At 38.6% G+C, this 18657-nt stretch overlaps 1 protein-coding gene across 3 annotated transcripts in view; it reads right to left on the reverse strand.

Annotated features, from left to right (window-relative positions):
• Positions 1-164: 164 nt before the first annotated feature.
• LOC119291834 (callose synthase 3-like) overlaps positions 165-18657 on the reverse strand; it is a 22424-nt gene continuing 3931 nt past the window's right edge. For 2 of the 3 annotated variants that reach the window (XM_037570638.1, XM_037570637.1), the window contains exons 11-43: positions 18390-18516; positions 17454-17591; positions 17279-17355; positions 17121-17211; positions 15941-16057; positions 15628-15745; positions 14482-14816; positions 13571-13623; positions 13399-13459; positions 11369-11450; positions 10335-10384; positions 10095-10181; positions 9698-9835; positions 9501-9598; positions 9005-9337; positions 8773-8896; positions 7804-7901; positions 7531-7669; positions 7184-7335; positions 6430-6539; positions 6229-6345; positions 6029-6097; positions 5717-5897; positions 4884-5031; positions 4110-4229; positions 3896-4011; positions 3730-3813; positions 3012-3124; positions 2613-2842; positions 1589-2386; positions 1443-1493; positions 1108-1293; positions 165-975 (exon numbers count right to left, since the gene is read on the reverse strand). In XM_037570638.1, the coding sequence (XP_037426535.1) occupies positions 727-975; positions 1108-1293; positions 1443-1493; positions 1589-2386; positions 2613-2842; positions 3012-3124; positions 3730-3813; positions 3896-4011; positions 4110-4229; positions 4884-5031; positions 5717-5897; positions 6029-6097; positions 6229-6345; positions 6430-6539; positions 7184-7335; positions 7531-7669; positions 7804-7901; positions 8773-8896; positions 9005-9337; positions 9501-9598; positions 9698-9835; positions 10095-10181; positions 10335-10384; positions 11369-11450; positions 13399-13459; positions 13571-13623; positions 14482-14816; positions 15628-15745; positions 15941-16057; positions 17121-17211; positions 17279-17355; positions 17454-17591; positions 18390-18516 (4990 nt within the window). In that variant the 3' untranslated portion in view covers positions 165-726. The remainder of the gene's footprint in view (positions 976-1107; positions 1294-1442; positions 1494-1588; positions 2387-2612; positions 2843-3011; positions 3125-3729; positions 3814-3895; positions 4012-4109; positions 4230-4883; positions 5032-5716; positions 5898-6028; positions 6098-6228; positions 6346-6429; positions 6540-7183; positions 7336-7530; positions 7670-7803; positions 7902-8772; positions 8897-9004; positions 9338-9500; positions 9599-9697; positions 9836-10094; positions 10182-10334; positions 10385-11368; positions 11451-13398; positions 13460-13570; positions 13624-14481; positions 14817-15627; positions 15746-15940; positions 16058-17120; positions 17212-17278; positions 17356-17453; positions 17592-18389; positions 18517-18657) is intronic. The other variant, XM_037570639.1, reaches the window with a different exon arrangement.

Here is an 18657-nt window from a genome sequence, read left to right on the forward strand (position 1 = left end):
CAGACCAAAATAATAAACTCTGTAGCAACCAATAACACATACTCCCGCCGTCCCAAAATAACTGTCTCAATCTTAGTATAAATTTGTACTAGAGCTAGTACAAAGTTGAGACACTTATTTTAAGACGGAGGGAGTAGTACAGTAACTAGTCTTCAGCAGGTAAATAAGATCATGCCGGAGCTACTTTCATTACAGACGAGAAATTAAGGCACACACTCTATGATGTGAAGTGAGCTAGTACTTGTAGAGTTGTAGTTGCAGAACTGCTGGGAGAAAGAAATGATTACCGTAGCACAGCACGGGGGAAAAGGTAGCATGGATGTACCGGTACTAGCTGCGTCGCACGATCAATGTACTCAAGGACCAATGTCCCCAGCTCCTGGCCAGTGGCCGTTGCTGAAGTGCTGTAGTATTTACACAAGAAATGACTACAATTCCTTACATTGCACCTTGTGTGAAGCTGTGATCACAGGAAATATTTCTATATCCTGGAATATTTACACCCTATGTATTCTGAAGTAGCACTATATGTATATATTTTTTATAGCAGAAGCACTAGATCTTGAAAATGTCAGGCAATTGGGCAAACAAGCCAAGTTAGGGCCTGTTCGGGGACTCTCCGCTCCCCAAGTCCGCCCTGGAGCTGTTGCTAAAAATGACGGAGCGAGGAAAAAGGAGCTCCACAGATTCTGAGATTTCAGGGTGGGAGGATTGCCGAACAGCTCCTTAGTCTTTGGTGCTAGCGGCCCTCTCCTTCTTCTGACCGCCAAGAATCCGGGAAATCTGCAGACCTCTACTGAACGCCTGGTTGAACAGCATCCGCGTCTGGAACTCGGAGACGAAGGGGAACCATGAGAGGACAGTAATTGGTGTGAACAGAAGCATCCCCATGATAACCTCGTACGCCCGCGCAAGGGCTCGGACAGATCCCCATAGCCCCGTCACCCGGAAAAGAGGCCTGCAAGCTTGTGCAATCTGGAGGTGATAACAGAGCAACAGTAAGAAACCAACGGAAGCATAGGTGAAACAGAAGCAAGCATGCCACTGTCATGGTACTAGTAGTATATATGATATGATGAAGCAGACACAAGCAGGAGAAAGACTGACCAGCAGTATTCCCCATCCGGTGGGCAAGAATGCCAGGAAGCATACAAGTATGTCTTTTATAGTCATGTGAAGCAGTACTATCAGCACAACCAAAATAGCGAAGAACGAAACGAATATCATGAACTTGATCAGACGGAAGAACAGCTGAAAGTTCGCGCCGAACCTCCGCCTTCCGACAGATATGATCTGAAAAGACGGTAGGCAATTTAGGAAAGGAATTTAGCCAACGCAACTTTCAGAAATGGACGGTGTTGACAGGAAATCGTGTTGTTCTGCTATAAACATTTGTGTTGACTGATCCATGTTCTATTGACAAAGCAAGCATGCTCTCTCACCTTCAAAATAACCAGCATCGCCAAAATTACGAGCCATGAAATTAAGTAAACCTGGAAGTCACAAAATTGAAAAATGTTAAAGACCCACCCAACCACCTAGCACAGTCAAAATCAAAACACTGCTCTGAACTGGAGGAAAAGCATACCACGATACTTTTGTTCTCCTTTGTGATAGTTAACTGGTACACAAGGCCGTACTGATATATGAAAAACCGAAGGGACAAAATTATCTCAAAGATGATTCCGAGTGTTCCTGTATGCTTCAGATGCTCCTGCTCTATCTCCCACCAGGATTCCCAGCTCTTTTCTGGTGACACACCAATCCCACCACGATTGCTGATCCACTTATTCCAATCCGACCAGTCATCCAAAATTTTCGCCCACTCAAACCCCGAGGGGTTGAATAAAAAGGGTGCAAAGAGCCATGTCAACACTAGGAACCACATGGAGGACGTAACAAAGATATATGCGATGGTTGAGTGGGAAGTTTGGCCAAATAGTTGATAAACGATGAGCAGAGTCATCAACTCGATGCCTTTAACAAAGTGGCTGCGAGAATATAGCCTGTAGTTTTCTGCAAACTTTGCATGAAAGACAACAAATCCCCTGCCGGTACTTCTGTATTGAGCACCTCCATGAAGCAACATACGTCCATAATAGTGAGTCTTGGTACCAAGTGAAAATGTAAAGAACACGGATGCCAATTGCAAGTTCATCATTATAAATTCACTTAGTGCCTTGCCAAATCCTTTTTCAAGGCCAATTTCCATCATCATGGGCAGGGCCATCAGAAAACCAAGCTGAACAAGAGACTGCGAGGCAAGAGCAACCTGAAGAGCATGATTATGGCTGAATTTCCGTTGTGTTGCAAGCCCTTCTTCAAGTCCACTGAGAGCAAGATAAAGGCGCCCATACAGAAACACATAAACTGTGAAGACTGTCAACTGAGAGGAGTAAAAGGCGTTAGAAACAACTATAGTTCATTGTACTGATATACTCCAAATGCAAATACAAGTCGTTGTGAACATATAAATATAATATAAATGAGACAAATATGCCCCTTAAGCTGTAAACAATCTCTACAGAGAGAAGTTTGTAGGGCTATAAAGATTCATATTTGCATTTGGCAGAGAAACTTGTATGGATATATTCAGAACAAAGTGATCATACCAGTGTACTGAAATAAAATCCCACTGTGGTGAAGTAGCATGAAAGCATTCTGAAGAAATCGAACCGATGCCCAAGACGGTAGATATCACGGCTAAGGGTCTGCTCGCCATTTCCATTTGCCACCTTAGCCTCAAACTTGGAGATCTGATTTAGTCCTACATCTCGTCCCTTGCCGACTTGCACATATTCATGATGTGTTACATTGCCACCACGAAGAGTTGAGTTAAACCCTAAAGTATTGAAGACAATATGAATCAAAATATAATACTGATATCTATTTTGTTATCTCTTGCAAGAAAACATCTTTAATGACTACCCTGTTGGCTTTTATAAACACTACCCCCTGAAGCCTTGATCTTAAGAACATCATTGATCACTCGATAAAATCATGTAACAAACCTGCAAAAATATCTTCACTTAAGTTGATACTCCTTGATGCCTTACTGACACCACCCCTCGTTAGATGGAAAAGCCTATCAAATACATCCGGGTGGCCATAGTGGAATCGAACCCTAGACAAATTCAGTAATAAACTTAGATACAATTCAAAAAGGAGAATTCATTACACAAATGCAGGATCTGCTAGTTGAATCAAGCAAATAATGAATGAATTGGTAGAAGAGAACAATATGAAAGTAGACACAAATGATGGACAGTATGAAGTAAATGGCGACACAGAGGAATAACCATGTCATAAGAAATCACTGCACAAGTGGACAATACGTTGAAAGATACATGTTTTACTTCCTTGGTTTTATTCATAGCCCTTAACTGTTTCCACCCAGTAGTTATAAAAATTCAATCTAAGACTTGCTCTCTCATAGAATTTTTGGATAACCGCATGTATGACAATTCTTGTGGAACATGAATGCTTGCACTCCCGTCTTATTTTTCACACTAACTATTGCGAAATAATAAGGGACTAAATAGAATGTACTATTAATACTTTTCCGAATACTTTGATACTCAAATAAATATGTGTGTGTGTGTGTGTGTGTGTGTGTGCTCTTTTTACAGTAGTTGACACACTGCCAGAATAAATGTACAGAGTGTTTTTCTAATCATTGAAATGTATGAGTAAATGTATAGTGAAATATTTAATAGGAGAAGATCTCACTTCAGAGGGTTTGCAAGCAGCCGTTGTCCAATAGTCACAAAACTGTGCTCCTGATTTGACATAAACCATGCAAGGGAGGAGACACTGCACCATGGGAGACAAGAGAGGTTTAAGATGCATAGATAACAGAAAATAAAATCTCAATTGTACTACATTATTAATCAACCTGCCAGTAAAAATATGCTCCCTAACTCCAAGTATAGATGGCTGCCGGATTCCATCTTCTGTAAGGAACTCTTGAAGCAAGTTTCTCATTTTAAGTGCTTCTTCCATATAGTTATCCTACGAAATTAATGGCGTGATAACAAACAAATGAGTTCTTACTAGAAGCATTAGTACAATTTCATAAGTAAAAGCACCATAAGCATGATAGGAGATACCTGGTTCATGTCTATTGTTTGCAGGCCTTCACCACGGGTGAAAATTATTGCATGGTTTTGATTTTCGGGTTTTCCTTCTCCCAATATTGCAGGGCCTGGAAGTTTTATTCGGTAGATAACCTTGGAAACATAAAGATGTGCTCAGATGGTAGAAATGTCACATGAGTCATTTATACAAACAAAAAAGAGTACTCATCCAGGAATCTTGACATTTTTTATGGAAAAGGAGAAGTTTTGTGAATAGAAATTGCAGCGGAGATTTTAAACTTTTACAATCATGTCACTTGAACCCTTAAAACATGAATTTGCTAACTGCACCTCCATCAGTCAATGATAGTAAAAGTATCACAAAACACAACTACATAAGTGGCAAGTTTAGTGACCGCTTTATTACGCCATCTGATTTTATTTTCTAACTATAGACTAAATTTCAGAAATAAGTATGAAGACTTCATAGACTAAATTTCCGTTTAATGACGTCCATGAATCAATCAAGTAGGAAGATTACTGCAACCATTTTCAGCACCTAGAAGATAGTTGAGAATGCCCCTTCCATTGTTTTCCTAGTTTATTTTTTCTTCAGTGTTGAATTGCATTGCCTGTGTTCTTTATATCTTCCATCACATGTTTTAGATCCATACTAGTTTCAGAAAAACAAACTGTGGGTATTTTGGTTCTGCACTGCCCTTTCTATTAGTAAAATTTATTTGCTTCACAAAACATGATTTGACAGAAGTTCCGCACCATAGCCTGATAAAATTGAACTAGCATTACCTGATCAAGATTTTGTACTGGACCTGCAGATTCAGAGTCCTTATTTAGAGCAACCTTTACCAATGTAGAGTAATAAGCTGTCTCAATTTGCTTCTCTCCTACTCTATCTTCCACCACATCAATATATGCTACACGAAGAGAAGGGTACCTGTGAGAAATATAACTCCAGCAATTAGTTTACACTTAGAAGGTAAACTCTAAGTAATGGAATTCCTATACTATCAAATTATAATGGGTAATCAAGTGTACACTTATGTGAACTTGTGAACTTTGTGAAGGCAAATGTGGGGGAAAGCATGTGTTGTGGCTCTGGGTAATTGCATGACCGTATCAGGGAGAAACAAGAAAAATTTAAGTTCCCAGAGACATATGGTTACGGGCTTCCTGCACTATTCCATTGAGCTGCTTCCATATTTTTGTTTCTCAGAATTGCAATCTAATTTGATCATGAAATTTCTCAGTGCCATATAATATCCCTGTCTCTATGCCCACCAATATTTCGAGATTTTTTAGAACAAGTGAGAAAATTTCATGTGGGTTACATCAAGATATGGGTATTTCACGCAGCAACTAGAAAATGAGTAAAAAAAAAGGTAGCCCGGTGCACGTAGCTCCCGCTTGCGCAGGGTCCGGCGAAGGGTCCAACCACTTTGGGTTTATTGTACGCAGCCTTTCCCTACGTTTCTGTAAGAGGCTGTTTTCAAGACTTGAACCTGTGAGGTCACAAGGCAACACCTTTACGGCTGCGGCAAGACTCCTCTTCTAGAAAATGAGTATTCCACAAAATTTATATCCTCTATTGTTATTCAGATATATGCAGAAGGGTCATTTACGTTCTCATTAGCTGTAATATGTCTTGGGCATTTGAAAGAGCAGAACGCTTGTCATTTCCATATTGTTGGCATGATACCACATAGGCGAACTTCATATCAGCCAATGCTTCACACTGAGCAATCAAGGACTTCCACTCTTCATCCGATATTGACCCAGCTGCTTTATACCCTTCCATGAGATCTGCAGAAAACGCATGTTACAATCATAAAATCATGCTTGCACTAGTAAAGGTGCGCTGCTAATGGTGTTATACCCCCGTTCTTTCCATTTGGGTTTAGCTGGGGAGATAACAGAGACTACAAAAATATTACCTTCATGTTTGGCCATATCTAGAAATGCTTCAAGAACCAAAGCTTTTCGGTAGTACATCATGCCTCTAACTGTTTCAGATCAATCAAGTAATTTAAAATTAAGCATGATCAGGTTAAATTGAGAAAAAATAGCATTTTTTTGAAAAAGGGTGATACATGTAGCTGAATTCAACAAATAAATGCTAACCAATTAATTGTACCTGTTCGAGTTAGCGTTTGGCCTCTGTATGAAGCCCATTGACGAAGTGCTTCTTCCTTCAGTTCTTCATTATCTTTTAGTTCTTCCTCAATCCTTTCCTGGAAATTCTTCCATTCATCTGTATGCATAACCATACACAATAAATATATTTTATTACTTGTGACTGGAAAGGAGAAATTGTTCTTCCTCTTCGCCCCCCTACCTGGGTAAATTTTTTGTAGGTAGAACAGAGTGGAAACTCCATCTTCGTTTTCCTCTTCAAGCTCTTTTATTGAGAAAAGAACATGCTCATTGTAATAAGGAGTCAATGCACTACACACAAAAAACAAATCTCGTCATTATAACAGAAATATCTGACATGTGAATCAGAAGCAGATGAAAAGAGAAGAAAGAGGAAGTTGATAAGACCTTATCATTTCAGGCTGTGTGCTATTACATTTTTCTATTTGCCATTTACAGAAACAAATCACTATGGTAGATCTATATACTTGATCTCAGTTTCACAAAAAGAGTGATGCATGCAAGGTCAAAAGAGGAATCAAACACATTAAGATATGGGAGAATGGCGGCCAACCAGCATGGCCACGTGGCGCATGCTGGTTGGCCGTGGTAAAAAACTTTTTGATTTTTTTAAAGATGAAATTGAGAAACTTTTTGATTTTTTTTTAAGATGAAATTGAAACATTTTTTTCTTTTGAGAAATGTTTTTTTAGATTATTTTTGAAAGATGGAAGTGAGACTTTTGTTTCTTTTTCATTTTCAGAATGTTTTTTAGTTTTTTTTAGATGTATGTGATGTTCACGTGTTGTGAGAAAGCTTTCTTTTTAATTTTAAGATGAAGTTGAGGGTTTTTTAGAGGGAGAAATACAAGCACAACTTCCTCTTAAGAGGCCCGCAATGGTGGGCCACAACCACTAGTAGTAAAATTAATGTGCAAGTTACATGTAAGGACTTACGAAAATGAAATTGTGTTTCGGACTTTAGGAGCATCAGGCATATCCATAAACAGAGAGTTAGTGAAAAAGGTAAGACGCCTTCTGGCTTCAAGATTTGAAGGAACGTCCATAGCAGACTCTTTCACCGTGAGCAGTAGTTCCAGCCTATTCACCTGGAGTGAAGATTATATCCTTAGACAATAGGTAAACACCCGGTTTCATTGAAACGCAAGAAAAGGGGAACAAGAAGAATTGTATTATCGGCAGGAATTAAGAATGGAGCAAATTGGTCAGGAAATGACCCCCCAGTCTATGAAAACAAGAAACATTCACGATTTTAAAAGTTTCAGTTACTTCTTCAATAAAACCTTTTCTTTCCAAGCCTCTGTGCTGACTTCTAGTGGAAACTTGATAGCTCCAGATGGTTGAAATAACTGATATTCATTACCCCATGCTGTCATGCCCTCTGGCCTTTGATATGAACCCCCGTGACTTGACTCCAAAATACTGCCATGTTGTAAAAGAAGCAATGAAAAACCACAAATATAAGCTGCTCACAGAATGAGCTCTAAGCAGTAAGATAGCAGAGTGCAGTACTTCATCGTCAGGGATATTTATACATGCTTAAAACAACATTGTACCTAGGAAGTTGGTCTTCCATTATATCTCTCGTTACAACCTCCAGCATATCTTGAAATATCTTTATCACAGCGACCCTGTCTTTCTCATCATTCTTTTTCTGACATTAGTAAACAAAAGAAAGAGGCATGAAAAACAAGAATGAGCACAACGAGGCAAAACAGCATAATATGGTTGCACAAACATGTGAATGGACTACATTTATGCTATAGTATGTCTAACAAGCATTATGTAATGAAAGATATACAAAAGGACAACATGAGCTTACGAATCGACATCAGTACAAAGAGGCAAGTAGGAAAACGTCTAGATATTTTCATTAAAAAAGGTCTAGCTATTTCCTTAATGAATCATGCATGCAGTGCTAGTCTTACATTAGGTAAAATTGCACACTGGTCGTGGCTATAGTACGTAACCATGCATTGTCCAAAAGAAACTCAACGTGTCATGTGCTGGCACAAATCACTGGAACCACCAGTAATGTGTGATGAATAGTATTCACATACACACACACACGTCTGCTTCGTGTTAGTGTGCTGTTCCAGTTTCTATCTGGTTACTGGAAAAAAGATAGACCATTTTGATTTGCTCATATTCAGGAAAATAAAATAGACTGCTGCTAATAAGTTGCTGATTAAGTTGTTGTGCCAGCGTATTTAGACAAGCTCATGAAAGACAAGTACCTCCAGTAAAGAGTTCTAAGGTGGCATGAGAAGACATAGGGTTAATCAGTTATTTGTGTACACTATCAACACTTAAAGGAAAGGAAGAATGCAACTTTAAAACACAAAATGAAAATTATATTGCTTTGTATTGAGGTGCATACTTTCCAGCAATATATCCATATTTGTACTTCTAAAAATGGGAGAAATAAATTGTACCTTTTCCGTAATTCAGTAGAAAACAAAAAAAAAACTATAACTTATTGTTTATGACCTTGTTTTTTATAACTGGAAATATGTCATACATACCAAGAATTCTACCAATTCAACAAACTTATTGTAGAGATCTGGCAGGGATTGCATATTCAAATCTGTAATAACTTTGTCCTCAGCAATACACTTTTCAACTTCAGTAAATATAGTATTTATGACCCTGAAAGCAGCACGAATAAAATGCATCAATACACCATGGATCAGGCAACTATTTCTCACAAGTTTAACAGATAAAGTCTAGGACTCATAAAAGATATAGGAGAGATACCTTTTCTCTTGTTCACCATGTACAAGATCATTGATGATGTTTTTACATGATGCATAGCATTCTTTAATTGCACAAGAAAAATAATAATCGTTTTCAATCCTCTTTTTCAAGTCACGGTCTTTACCATTGCTATCCTTCGCCATGTCAACGGCTATGGGGACCTGTCCATTTGCATATAAATAGAAGGGGATGAGGGTGGCTTCCCATAAATTAGAAATAAAATAAACAAAGTAAAAGCAGAGAAGAACCATGCTGGCAAGCAAAAATGGAGGCCACTGCGTAACACGAAGACCCTGATCAGCCACATATGGAACAAGTAGCAGCTCCTTCTCCCTATGTTAATAACAACAGCATTTGCTTATGGTCAGAAAACTTAACTGCAGTTGAAAACTTATAATTCATACCCCCTCCGTCCCATAATATAAGAGCATTTTTGACACTACTAGTGTCAAAAACGCTCTTATATTATGGGACAGAGGGAGTACAATCTAATTACCTGTTATCTATAAGGTCTTCCTCACGGAAGCTAGAGACAATTTCATTCCACATCTGTGCAAATCTTGCAGCTACCTTCTCCTTGTCTTCATGCGTCATCTAAAATGTAGTATCATTAACAATATATTTCAAAGAATTAATATCGAACAATAAAGTGCGAGAATACCACACTAATATGTAAATGAAGTATATAAGTACCTCCTTGAAACGATTCTTGAAATTAGACCTTAGACCTTTCTTCCGCCTTGCATCAGATGTTTCAACCGGAACTAGACAATCATTAACGGCTAAAGGTATCGAATCAAAGCGAGACCGCAGCATTCCAAGTGTGCGGATCTGTCTCATCCAGGAAAGAAAAAGATATTTGTAATGATTTCTTTTGAGAAACTCATTCATATGATTTGTAAATGATTTCTTTGAGAAATTACAATCATTAGAACTGCCTACTGAGGAGCCTGAGTCATGTTAACAAAAAAGCTTCATGCTGGGATAAAAGAGTTACGCTATGAAAGAGGGACCGCATCATAACAGAGAAGTAATGGTGGCCTGTTTGATGAATTTGTAAATAGACATCACTAAGCAGTTAAAAGATAACCTCGCCAAGTCGTTGGAAAGCACCATAAACTCCACCAACTAGAGTGGAGAAGATTGTATACCAAATTTGCGTGTCCATGAAATACACCTGGAAAGGGAAAAATGCACATAATCATTGTCGTGCTCTCCTCTAGTGCACAAGTGAAACTGTCATAAAGTGGCAGCCTCCTACTTTTCGTAATCGGTCACATGGTCATAATAGGCATTGAACTTTTCATCAAAACAAAGGAAAAGAATTTACCAAAATGACTGGGGCCCAAAGTGAAATTACAACGCCAATGTTTCCCTTCGCTGCATAACATGATTAAGGAATGTTATAAACAAATAAACACCAAATGATCATCTTTGCAGTGTTTTAACAAAATTGACCCTCTGTTGAAAGTTCAGCCAAACAAAACTCTAGTCCAAAAATCTAACCAAATCAGTGCTGTGCATCTTAACGTTGAGAAAAACTTGGCATATTTGTAGAAACGGCGATCCACAGGTCAGCAACCATCACGGGCTCAGCGCCATTCCCGTTGGTGCTGAATGATTTGCCAACCTAAGCGGTTCACTTGTATGTAACACATGCATTGGTTGCACTCAGTGGCGGAGCTAGACAAGATTGATTGGGAGGGCCAATGAGAAAATACAATTTCTAATGAGGGCAAAAGCTCTATTTTTTCTAATATAAAACTTACTATATGAATTTCCTTCACTAAAGTCGTCCAGGCTGGGGGGGCCACGGCCCCTGCAGCCATGCACGTAGCTCCGCCACTGGTCGCACTGCCAAGTTAGCTGAGTGAGTGGTGTAGGTGTGAGCTTGGTGAAGTTTGGCTCCTTGTACGTGAGATATGCATAGGAATAGAAGATAAAGTAGAATTTCTAGCCGCTGTTGCATGGAAAATATTAGCAGTGTTGCCATGTGGTGCTCAGCCTGCAATGCATGCAGTTTCTTTTCAAATGTTAGTGCATGCATTTTTCATTTTTTTCTATAAGTTGGTAACATGGGTTGGCGGTGCTGGCCAGCGCCAAAAGAATGGCACTGAGCTCTCAAAGGTCAACGCTGATAACAATGGCACTGCCATGTGAATCGTCATTTCAACCATCAAAAGGTTGACTTTTGCTCAATGCAAAGATACATGGTGCTGACATAGCCAACGTCAGCACCAGAATGGCTGGCGCGGAGTAAAAAGGTCAGACTTATTTAATATTTCGGACTAGGGTTGCTTTTGGATGAACTTTTGATAAAGGGTCGAGTTTGTCACTTCTCACATCTCAGAAAGACATAAATACCTCTTGGAAAAAACTCATGCCACCGGAAATGATTTATAGGGAATTTCATGATATCCTTGGTGGGTACAACAAGAGGCTTGATCTATAAGAACAAGTGGAACAGTTAAGTTAGAGATGCATTTAGTTCAATACCAATTTATTTGAACAAAGCAAAATAAATCAGATGAAAATTTGCATCAAGTAAAATCAATCAGGCTCAAATACTCCTGCGACTTCAAAATGTAACTGTTCAACGTATTAGACCATCATGGTTTGCACTATCTCATAAGTGCAACATCTCCAACACACAAGTTTGTGAGAAAGTTGCACTCGAGCTTCATGAACTCGTAGTTGTAACAAAGTGTGGCTTACCTTGGTAAACTTGGAATCTCCAGTTTTCTCCTAAGGTTCCAGTTTAGATCCATAAACTTGCAAGTTTTCTCACTTGTCATTACTACAAAACTATTCTCGGGCGCTAAAATGGATGGTTGGTGCAAAGATCCGGGGGCATTATAACTATTAGATTAGATAGTTGCAAGTACAGTAGCAACTGAAAATGGAGGTTTAATATTGAGGTGCATTTGGAATTTATAGATAGATGTATGTCAAAGCAACAATTGGAAGCCACTCCAGGATCGTTAATCCCATATCTTAATTCAATGCCGGATCATGGTGCAAACACTTCTTTGGTAAGTAAGGATCTATGCAAGTTTTGAAGTATTAAGGACCTTTTTTTCAGGGATAGGTGTAAGGACATAACTGGGCCATCTAGAAGAATTTTGCCCCTTTCTAAGGTCAAGCTAGAAGGGGAGCCTTGGCGCAGAGGCAAAGCTGTTGCCTTGTGACCATGAGGTCACGGGTTCGAGTCCTGGAAACAGCCTCTTGCAGAAATGTAGGGAAAGGCTGCGTACTATAAGACCCAAAGTGGTCGGACCCTTCCCCGGACCCTGCACAAGCGGGAGCTACATTTACCGGGCTGCCCTTTTTTTTTCTAAGGGCATACCCTTCCCCGAAATGTAGCTTTTATGATCATTTACTAGCTCTTGTATATGTGGAATAGTTATATCAGGCCATACAATTTAGATGTTTTACTTTACGATTGACTGATTATGTACCCTGCTACCGGTTATAAAAACACTAGCTACTACACTTCGGGTACACACTATTTAAACCAGTGCCAACAATCTATCACAAATCGGTAGACACTCAAATTGTTGTTCTGCCATGTAGGATGTTCAGTAAGTTAATATTCCAAAAAAATGGTAAGTAACAAATGTAAATTGCTACCAGTGACCTCTCTGGCCAAACACGGCTAGCTTGACCACAAAAAAAATCTTTCACTGATTTTGGCTGAATGTTATTTATTACTCCCTCCGTCCGGAAATACTTGTCGGAGGAATGGATGTATCCAGACGTATTTTAATTCTAGATACATTCATTTTTATGCATTTTTTCGACATGTATTTCCAGACGGAGGGAGTACTCCCTCCGCCCCAAAATAAGTGTCTCAACCTTAGTACAACTTTGTACTAAAGTTAGTACAAAGTTGAGACACTTATTTTGGAATGGAGGGAGTAAGTTTCATGCACCAACCCAGTAGAACCTTCAACACCCCCTCTCACGTGTGGCTCGATAAGGCCTAAATGTGGATAGAAAGAGGACGAGCAAAAAATTAATTTAAATTGTGAAAGCCGAGACTTGAACCCAAAACCTCTTGGCTCCACTACCATATCAAGTTTCATATACCAACAGGTAGAGCCAAAAGTTCGAACTGGGAAAATGTTGGGCAATGCACTTATACTTCAACACCCCTCTCACATGTGGCTAGATAAGGCCTAAATGTGGACAGAAAAAGGGCAGGCAATGTTTTTATTTAAATTGCGAAATCTGAGACTTGGACCCAAGACCTCTTGGCTCTAATGCCATATTAAGTTTCATGCACCGACCAGTAGAATCAAAAGTTCAAACTGATGGACAAAGTTGGCAATCTAAATATACTTCAACACTATTGGCATAAAAAAGAAGATAAATTGGTATGTGTATATAATCACCTCGACATAGTAGCTAAATACGAACTTTGTCAAAAGAAGAGCAACCCAAAACATGGTGTACCTGAAAAAACGAAACAAGAACCACATCTCAATATACAACCTTGCAATTACATATGTATTGTTGATTATCCAGGATTCAGTATGTAGTGAACACTAACATACAGGCTCTTACATGAAAAGTGAAAAGGCGCTTTCATGCATTCCCCTACCAACAAACAGGCGAGTCTGCATAAATACAACAACATAAGTTCACAATGTTCAACTTGAATTAGTAAATAAATTGTAAAGCTTCTATTGAAATTTCAGGGGAAAATTCACATGTGGCATCAATGTCAAAGAGTAAATTACACCGAGATGTATCTTAGAAACTAAGAACCAAATTCAAAACCAAAACTATAATAACTCAGAATATTTTTAAAATTATTGTATATTTGTAAACATTTTATACATAATTACTTTGGATTTACATAACTTTAAAAACCTGCATTTTCAATGTTATTATTTTATATATTTGATTTTAAATATCAACTTACCTTAGCATTACTTTATTTTAACAGAATGATATTCAGCTTACCGAAAACAAATCAATTTCATTCTACAGTCACTTTTTAAAGTTTTTGCAGTCATATAGACACAGTTTGTTTCCATCATATAAGTACTCGAGGGAAGTGCAGAACATAAAAGAATTTTTGAGAGCATTATATTCTTGATGGTTTAAGGCAATGTTAGCTTTGGTAAATGAAATAGTAGCACAAATTTAATTTTTCACTAGCATAACGCACATCCATTGCTAAGGAACCACAAGAAACAATTCAGTCGTACTGGATTAGTAGTCTATTACAACCAATAAAGAAACTCAATCAAGCAGCCAACACTGCATTTGTGTAACTGCCGCAGCGATGTGAGCACCATTGCAAGGTATGATTTGTTTTTCTTCAAATTGGAGGGGTATGTTGAGTTCTAGATGGATGAGGGAGATTGGGATGGAGTGGGGAAGTGAACTGACCACTACCACCACCAACTCCAATTTATAAGATAGAGAGTAGTAGAGAGATAAGTAAAATTCACTCAAATGTAAATTACCTGAGACCACCACATGATCAATCTCATGAGTTTGTAATCTGAACCTTCAAGTTTCCGGCGTAGTAATGGAAGAGCGAAAAGTACAGCAGCTAGCATATCGGGCAACAAGTATACGACTACTGCAATGATAAAGAGTGATGGTTGATCTGGACCATTTCCGAACCAGTTTTTGATGGTCCTAATAATTCCTGTCGGTTTCTCCCAGGTGTACGCATATGTAACTGACAGAAGTACCACCCACATAGCTGCCAATATGAACTTCAGGACATATCTCAGCTTGACCATAAATTCCATCGTTCTCCTGGCCCTCCAATTAAAGATTATGTCAAGTGTAGCTGTAAATAAATACAAATGAGCATTCCAGCTGAATTTGACTAAACTACATAACAATCATGAACGCTGGCAGTACAGCTTTATGCTCGCTGAAAGATATTAGTGCTACACATTATGAGTTTGGGCCACTGGGTGACTCCAAGTTGAACTTCCTCCATAGCCAATTTTCATTGTAAAACTTCTATCATGACACATTCCTTTGACCGATTCTAAACTTATTCAATTTTCATTGTAAAACTTCTATCATGACACATTCCTTTGACCGATTCTAAACTTATTCAACTAATCCACCCATTCCCAAATGGTAACAGCATATAGGCATAATTTACTCTGTTTCATATTCAGAGATGATATTGTGCTGCGAACCTAGTCATGCCTGTCTCATGTGAAAGTTAGAAGTATGTGGTGCCAGGGTTTCCCAGAACTTCAGCAGCACGCCACTTATGACTGTAACCCAGATTAAGGATGAGCAAGAGCAAGTACATGGCCAATGCTAAGAATCTACAGGCTCTTATATCAGGGGGTAAGGTTTTTGGTCTTCATATTTTTCCTCTTTTCATGGTTTGTTTGTTCACAGACTCCTTATGCAATGAAATTAGACAAAACTTTAGTCGTTCACTTAAAAAAGTGATATTCTACACGGCCAGTTACATGTATGAAGAGGGAGAAGAAGCATATGTGGCATGCTCGCACTCGAAGAGAAAGAGCGGGGAAAGAATACACAATCAAGTAAAATAAGGATGTGAGCTAAAAAAGGTTAAGGAATAAAATGTAAAGAGTCACTGTAGCAGGTTGGTTATCAAGATCCCATACCTTTTCCAAGATTTAGTATAGAAGAAGTGATAAAGATGCTCAAGATCTCCTTGAAAACCAGAGGATCAAAAATATTACCTAATGACCCTTCTTCACTCCAAGCAAGAATAACCATAATCTGGCATTAAAAAATCAATATTATATTAAGCTGAAAATGGTATTTCATCTATCTAACCTACCATAGGTTGTTTAAGTGCCTTGCATATAAAAGCACTTCTCAACTTAAAGCATTTGACTCTGCAAAGGTATGCACAAAATGACGGATGTGAAATCTGCGAAGACAGATAGTTACCACCAAAGTGGAAGTAAATACCTGAAGAGCTAGAATAAAGAAGCTCCACATTCTATCGAAACTCCTGAATATGTGCCAAAACGAGCGCAGCTCCACAAAATTGACCTTCCCTTTCTGCTTGTCAGCTTTTATTGTGCTCTGCAAATAAACAGTTGCACTAGTTGTTGTTGTTGTACTTCAATGAAATAAGGACATAGCATGATGACATGAAATAGATCCTAAAAGGGACATTTTGGTATATGCCACTGCTAAACCTTGACCTACTTTATATGCCACTGTAAAGGTTGTCGTATACTGCAGAGACTTATTTTGATTTATTTTTTATGTCATTACCATTACACTCAGTGTGTTTTCTCAGTTGGCTATAATTGGCAGCAGAGTTCTCCTCGACTCATGCTACCTCCCTCCACCTACCTAAACCCTTCATCCATTGCCCGGATGCAATCTCTGTAAATGCACATCGGACTAGCCTCGATTAGCTCAGCAAGTGGTGGGCCCACCCACAAGGTGTCGTGCAGCATGCATGTCAGCAGCGATGGCACCCGTGGGAGGTTAGCAATGCAGCTTATGATTTGGAGAAATATACTTAACAGGGTCGTTCCTTATGCTATTTGGAATTATTTTTGGCATAAAGCTGTGTTTTCAAACTCTCTGATATATGTGTTTAGTACAATACTATTTTGGCGCAAGCAGTTGAGTCCACAAGCCCTGTTGGTGACGGACATTGGAGTTCCCAATTAATAATCATGAAAAAAATTCATGGAGTAGACCATGCTATATTAGGGGACCTACAAAAATTCATGCAAAAATACAATCATTTGTATACTGTAAAAAAAGATAAATGGATAGTGCCGCCCTATTCATTTATCTTCTTTTTTACATGATATACATTTTGAACAGAAAAATGCAGTACATTATAGCACCTTCTACATCCAAGAAGTTTTCATGATTGATTGTTGGAAACTCCAAGGTGCATCACTTGTTGCTGGCGCAACCACTTGCGCCAGATCCATGCAATGCTGCTATCTAAGTTGGACTGGTACTGTAGTTTTCGCACGCAAAAAGTTACACTAGTAGAGGAAAACTGACCGCAGTGCCATAGACAAATAAGTCAGCATTTGCAACGAGCCCAATGACATGTAAAATGTTTTAAGTTCTACCAAAAGACATGTACAAATATTTCATGTTGAAATGGACTTACTTCATTTCTTTCATCAACTGGCTTTAAAGGTTGACAAAAGAAATCAGCATCAGCTCGCATAGGCCAACCTAGCCGAAAGCAGTCAGCAGACCTGCAAATAAACAAATATAAAATCTAGAAAGCAGGGGTATAAAGTATGAAGTAATAAAAACTAATACCAAAAAAATTCGTTAAGATCATCGTAGTTTCTCCACTGAGAATGATTCCCTTTTTCTCTTTTGCTCCTTTCAGCTTCCTGAAAGTGATGGTGGAATACTTATATCTAGCAAGTGAAGAAGCATCAAACACAAGTTAGACAGTCAAATGATGTTTGAGAGCAAAGCCAAAGTGTACCTGCGCAATGGTACAGTAAATTGGAGTGACAATCTTTTTTAGAAAGGCTTCTTTATCACCGCCATAGGCTGGCTTCACATATTCACCTGTCATGGCACTCACATTTCCAGCTAGCATACCATACATTTCAAATGCCATCTATAAAAATGTAAGAGCAAGAATTGTCAGCCCCTTGCCAAGCTATGATAGTTGAAGATGAACATTTTTGTGGGCACGTTACAATTTAAAGATGCACGGCTGACTACATTCTTAAAATAGAAATAACAATTGTAGCACTTTATGATGCAAGCCCTGAACTCTGCAAGCACTCCACTACTAGTCAACAGATCTTCGAAAGAAAACAACCACATTAGCATAGAGATGACACTGAACTCTAGTCACACATTCACAGCCATTACATTATGCCTCCGATAAGCTCGATTGTACAATTAAGCTAATAGCACATGTACTCCCTAAAGTTACTAGTTGGTTATTCAGTATTCCCTCGATAACTCGAACAATTTCAAGTAGGGTCTAGCAAAATAATGAAAATATGTCCAAAATGGTTACACCACAGTTTTCTTTTGCGCCAACCGAGGATGTGTTCATGGGTCAAATGGATATGGACATAAGAATATAAGCGCCAGTCAATTGTTTAAAAAGGCGGACACCAAGTTGATTGGCGGCATGTTGCATGAATCAGTTTACATAGAAGAACTTCATTGCTTATTGCTATTCATTAGAAAAAGTAAAGGATTTTTCATATAGACTATAGCAGTCCGAAAAAGAGATGACGAGCATGAACGACTTGATTACCATTAATGGGAAATTAAAGAGTAACCTAACTAAAAACAAGATGTTAGTAAAGCAAATCAGACAGCTAACTATAACAGATTTTTTCAAGGAAGAATGAGAACTCGAGATGAAGAGAGTTATTATTATTTGTCCACACCATACATGATGATATATGTAGCAAAGACATTCTGGCAAAAATCGCAAATTTGCAGCTTCCCCCCAGATAAGAAGGTATAGACCAATATAGAGTAATTTCCGTTGTTGCACCTCTTGCTGAATTGTTGGCAACCTATAGTTGAGATAGACACACAACAGAGAATCAGAAATGAGTAACCGTGGAGCACAGCAGTCTTATTTGTACATTTTGAGAAAAAACTCAATGCTCATTTTCTAACTTAGAAAGTTTGTCTATTCTTTTTTTTTTGGGGGG

Source organism: Triticum dicoccoides, chromosome 4B, assembly GCF_002162155.2.
Source record: "Triticum dicoccoides isolate Atlit2015 ecotype Zavitan chromosome 4B, WEW_v2.0, whole genome shotgun sequence".
Classification (NCBI taxonomy): Eukaryota; Viridiplantae; Streptophyta; class Magnoliopsida; order Poales; family Poaceae; genus Triticum; species Triticum dicoccoides.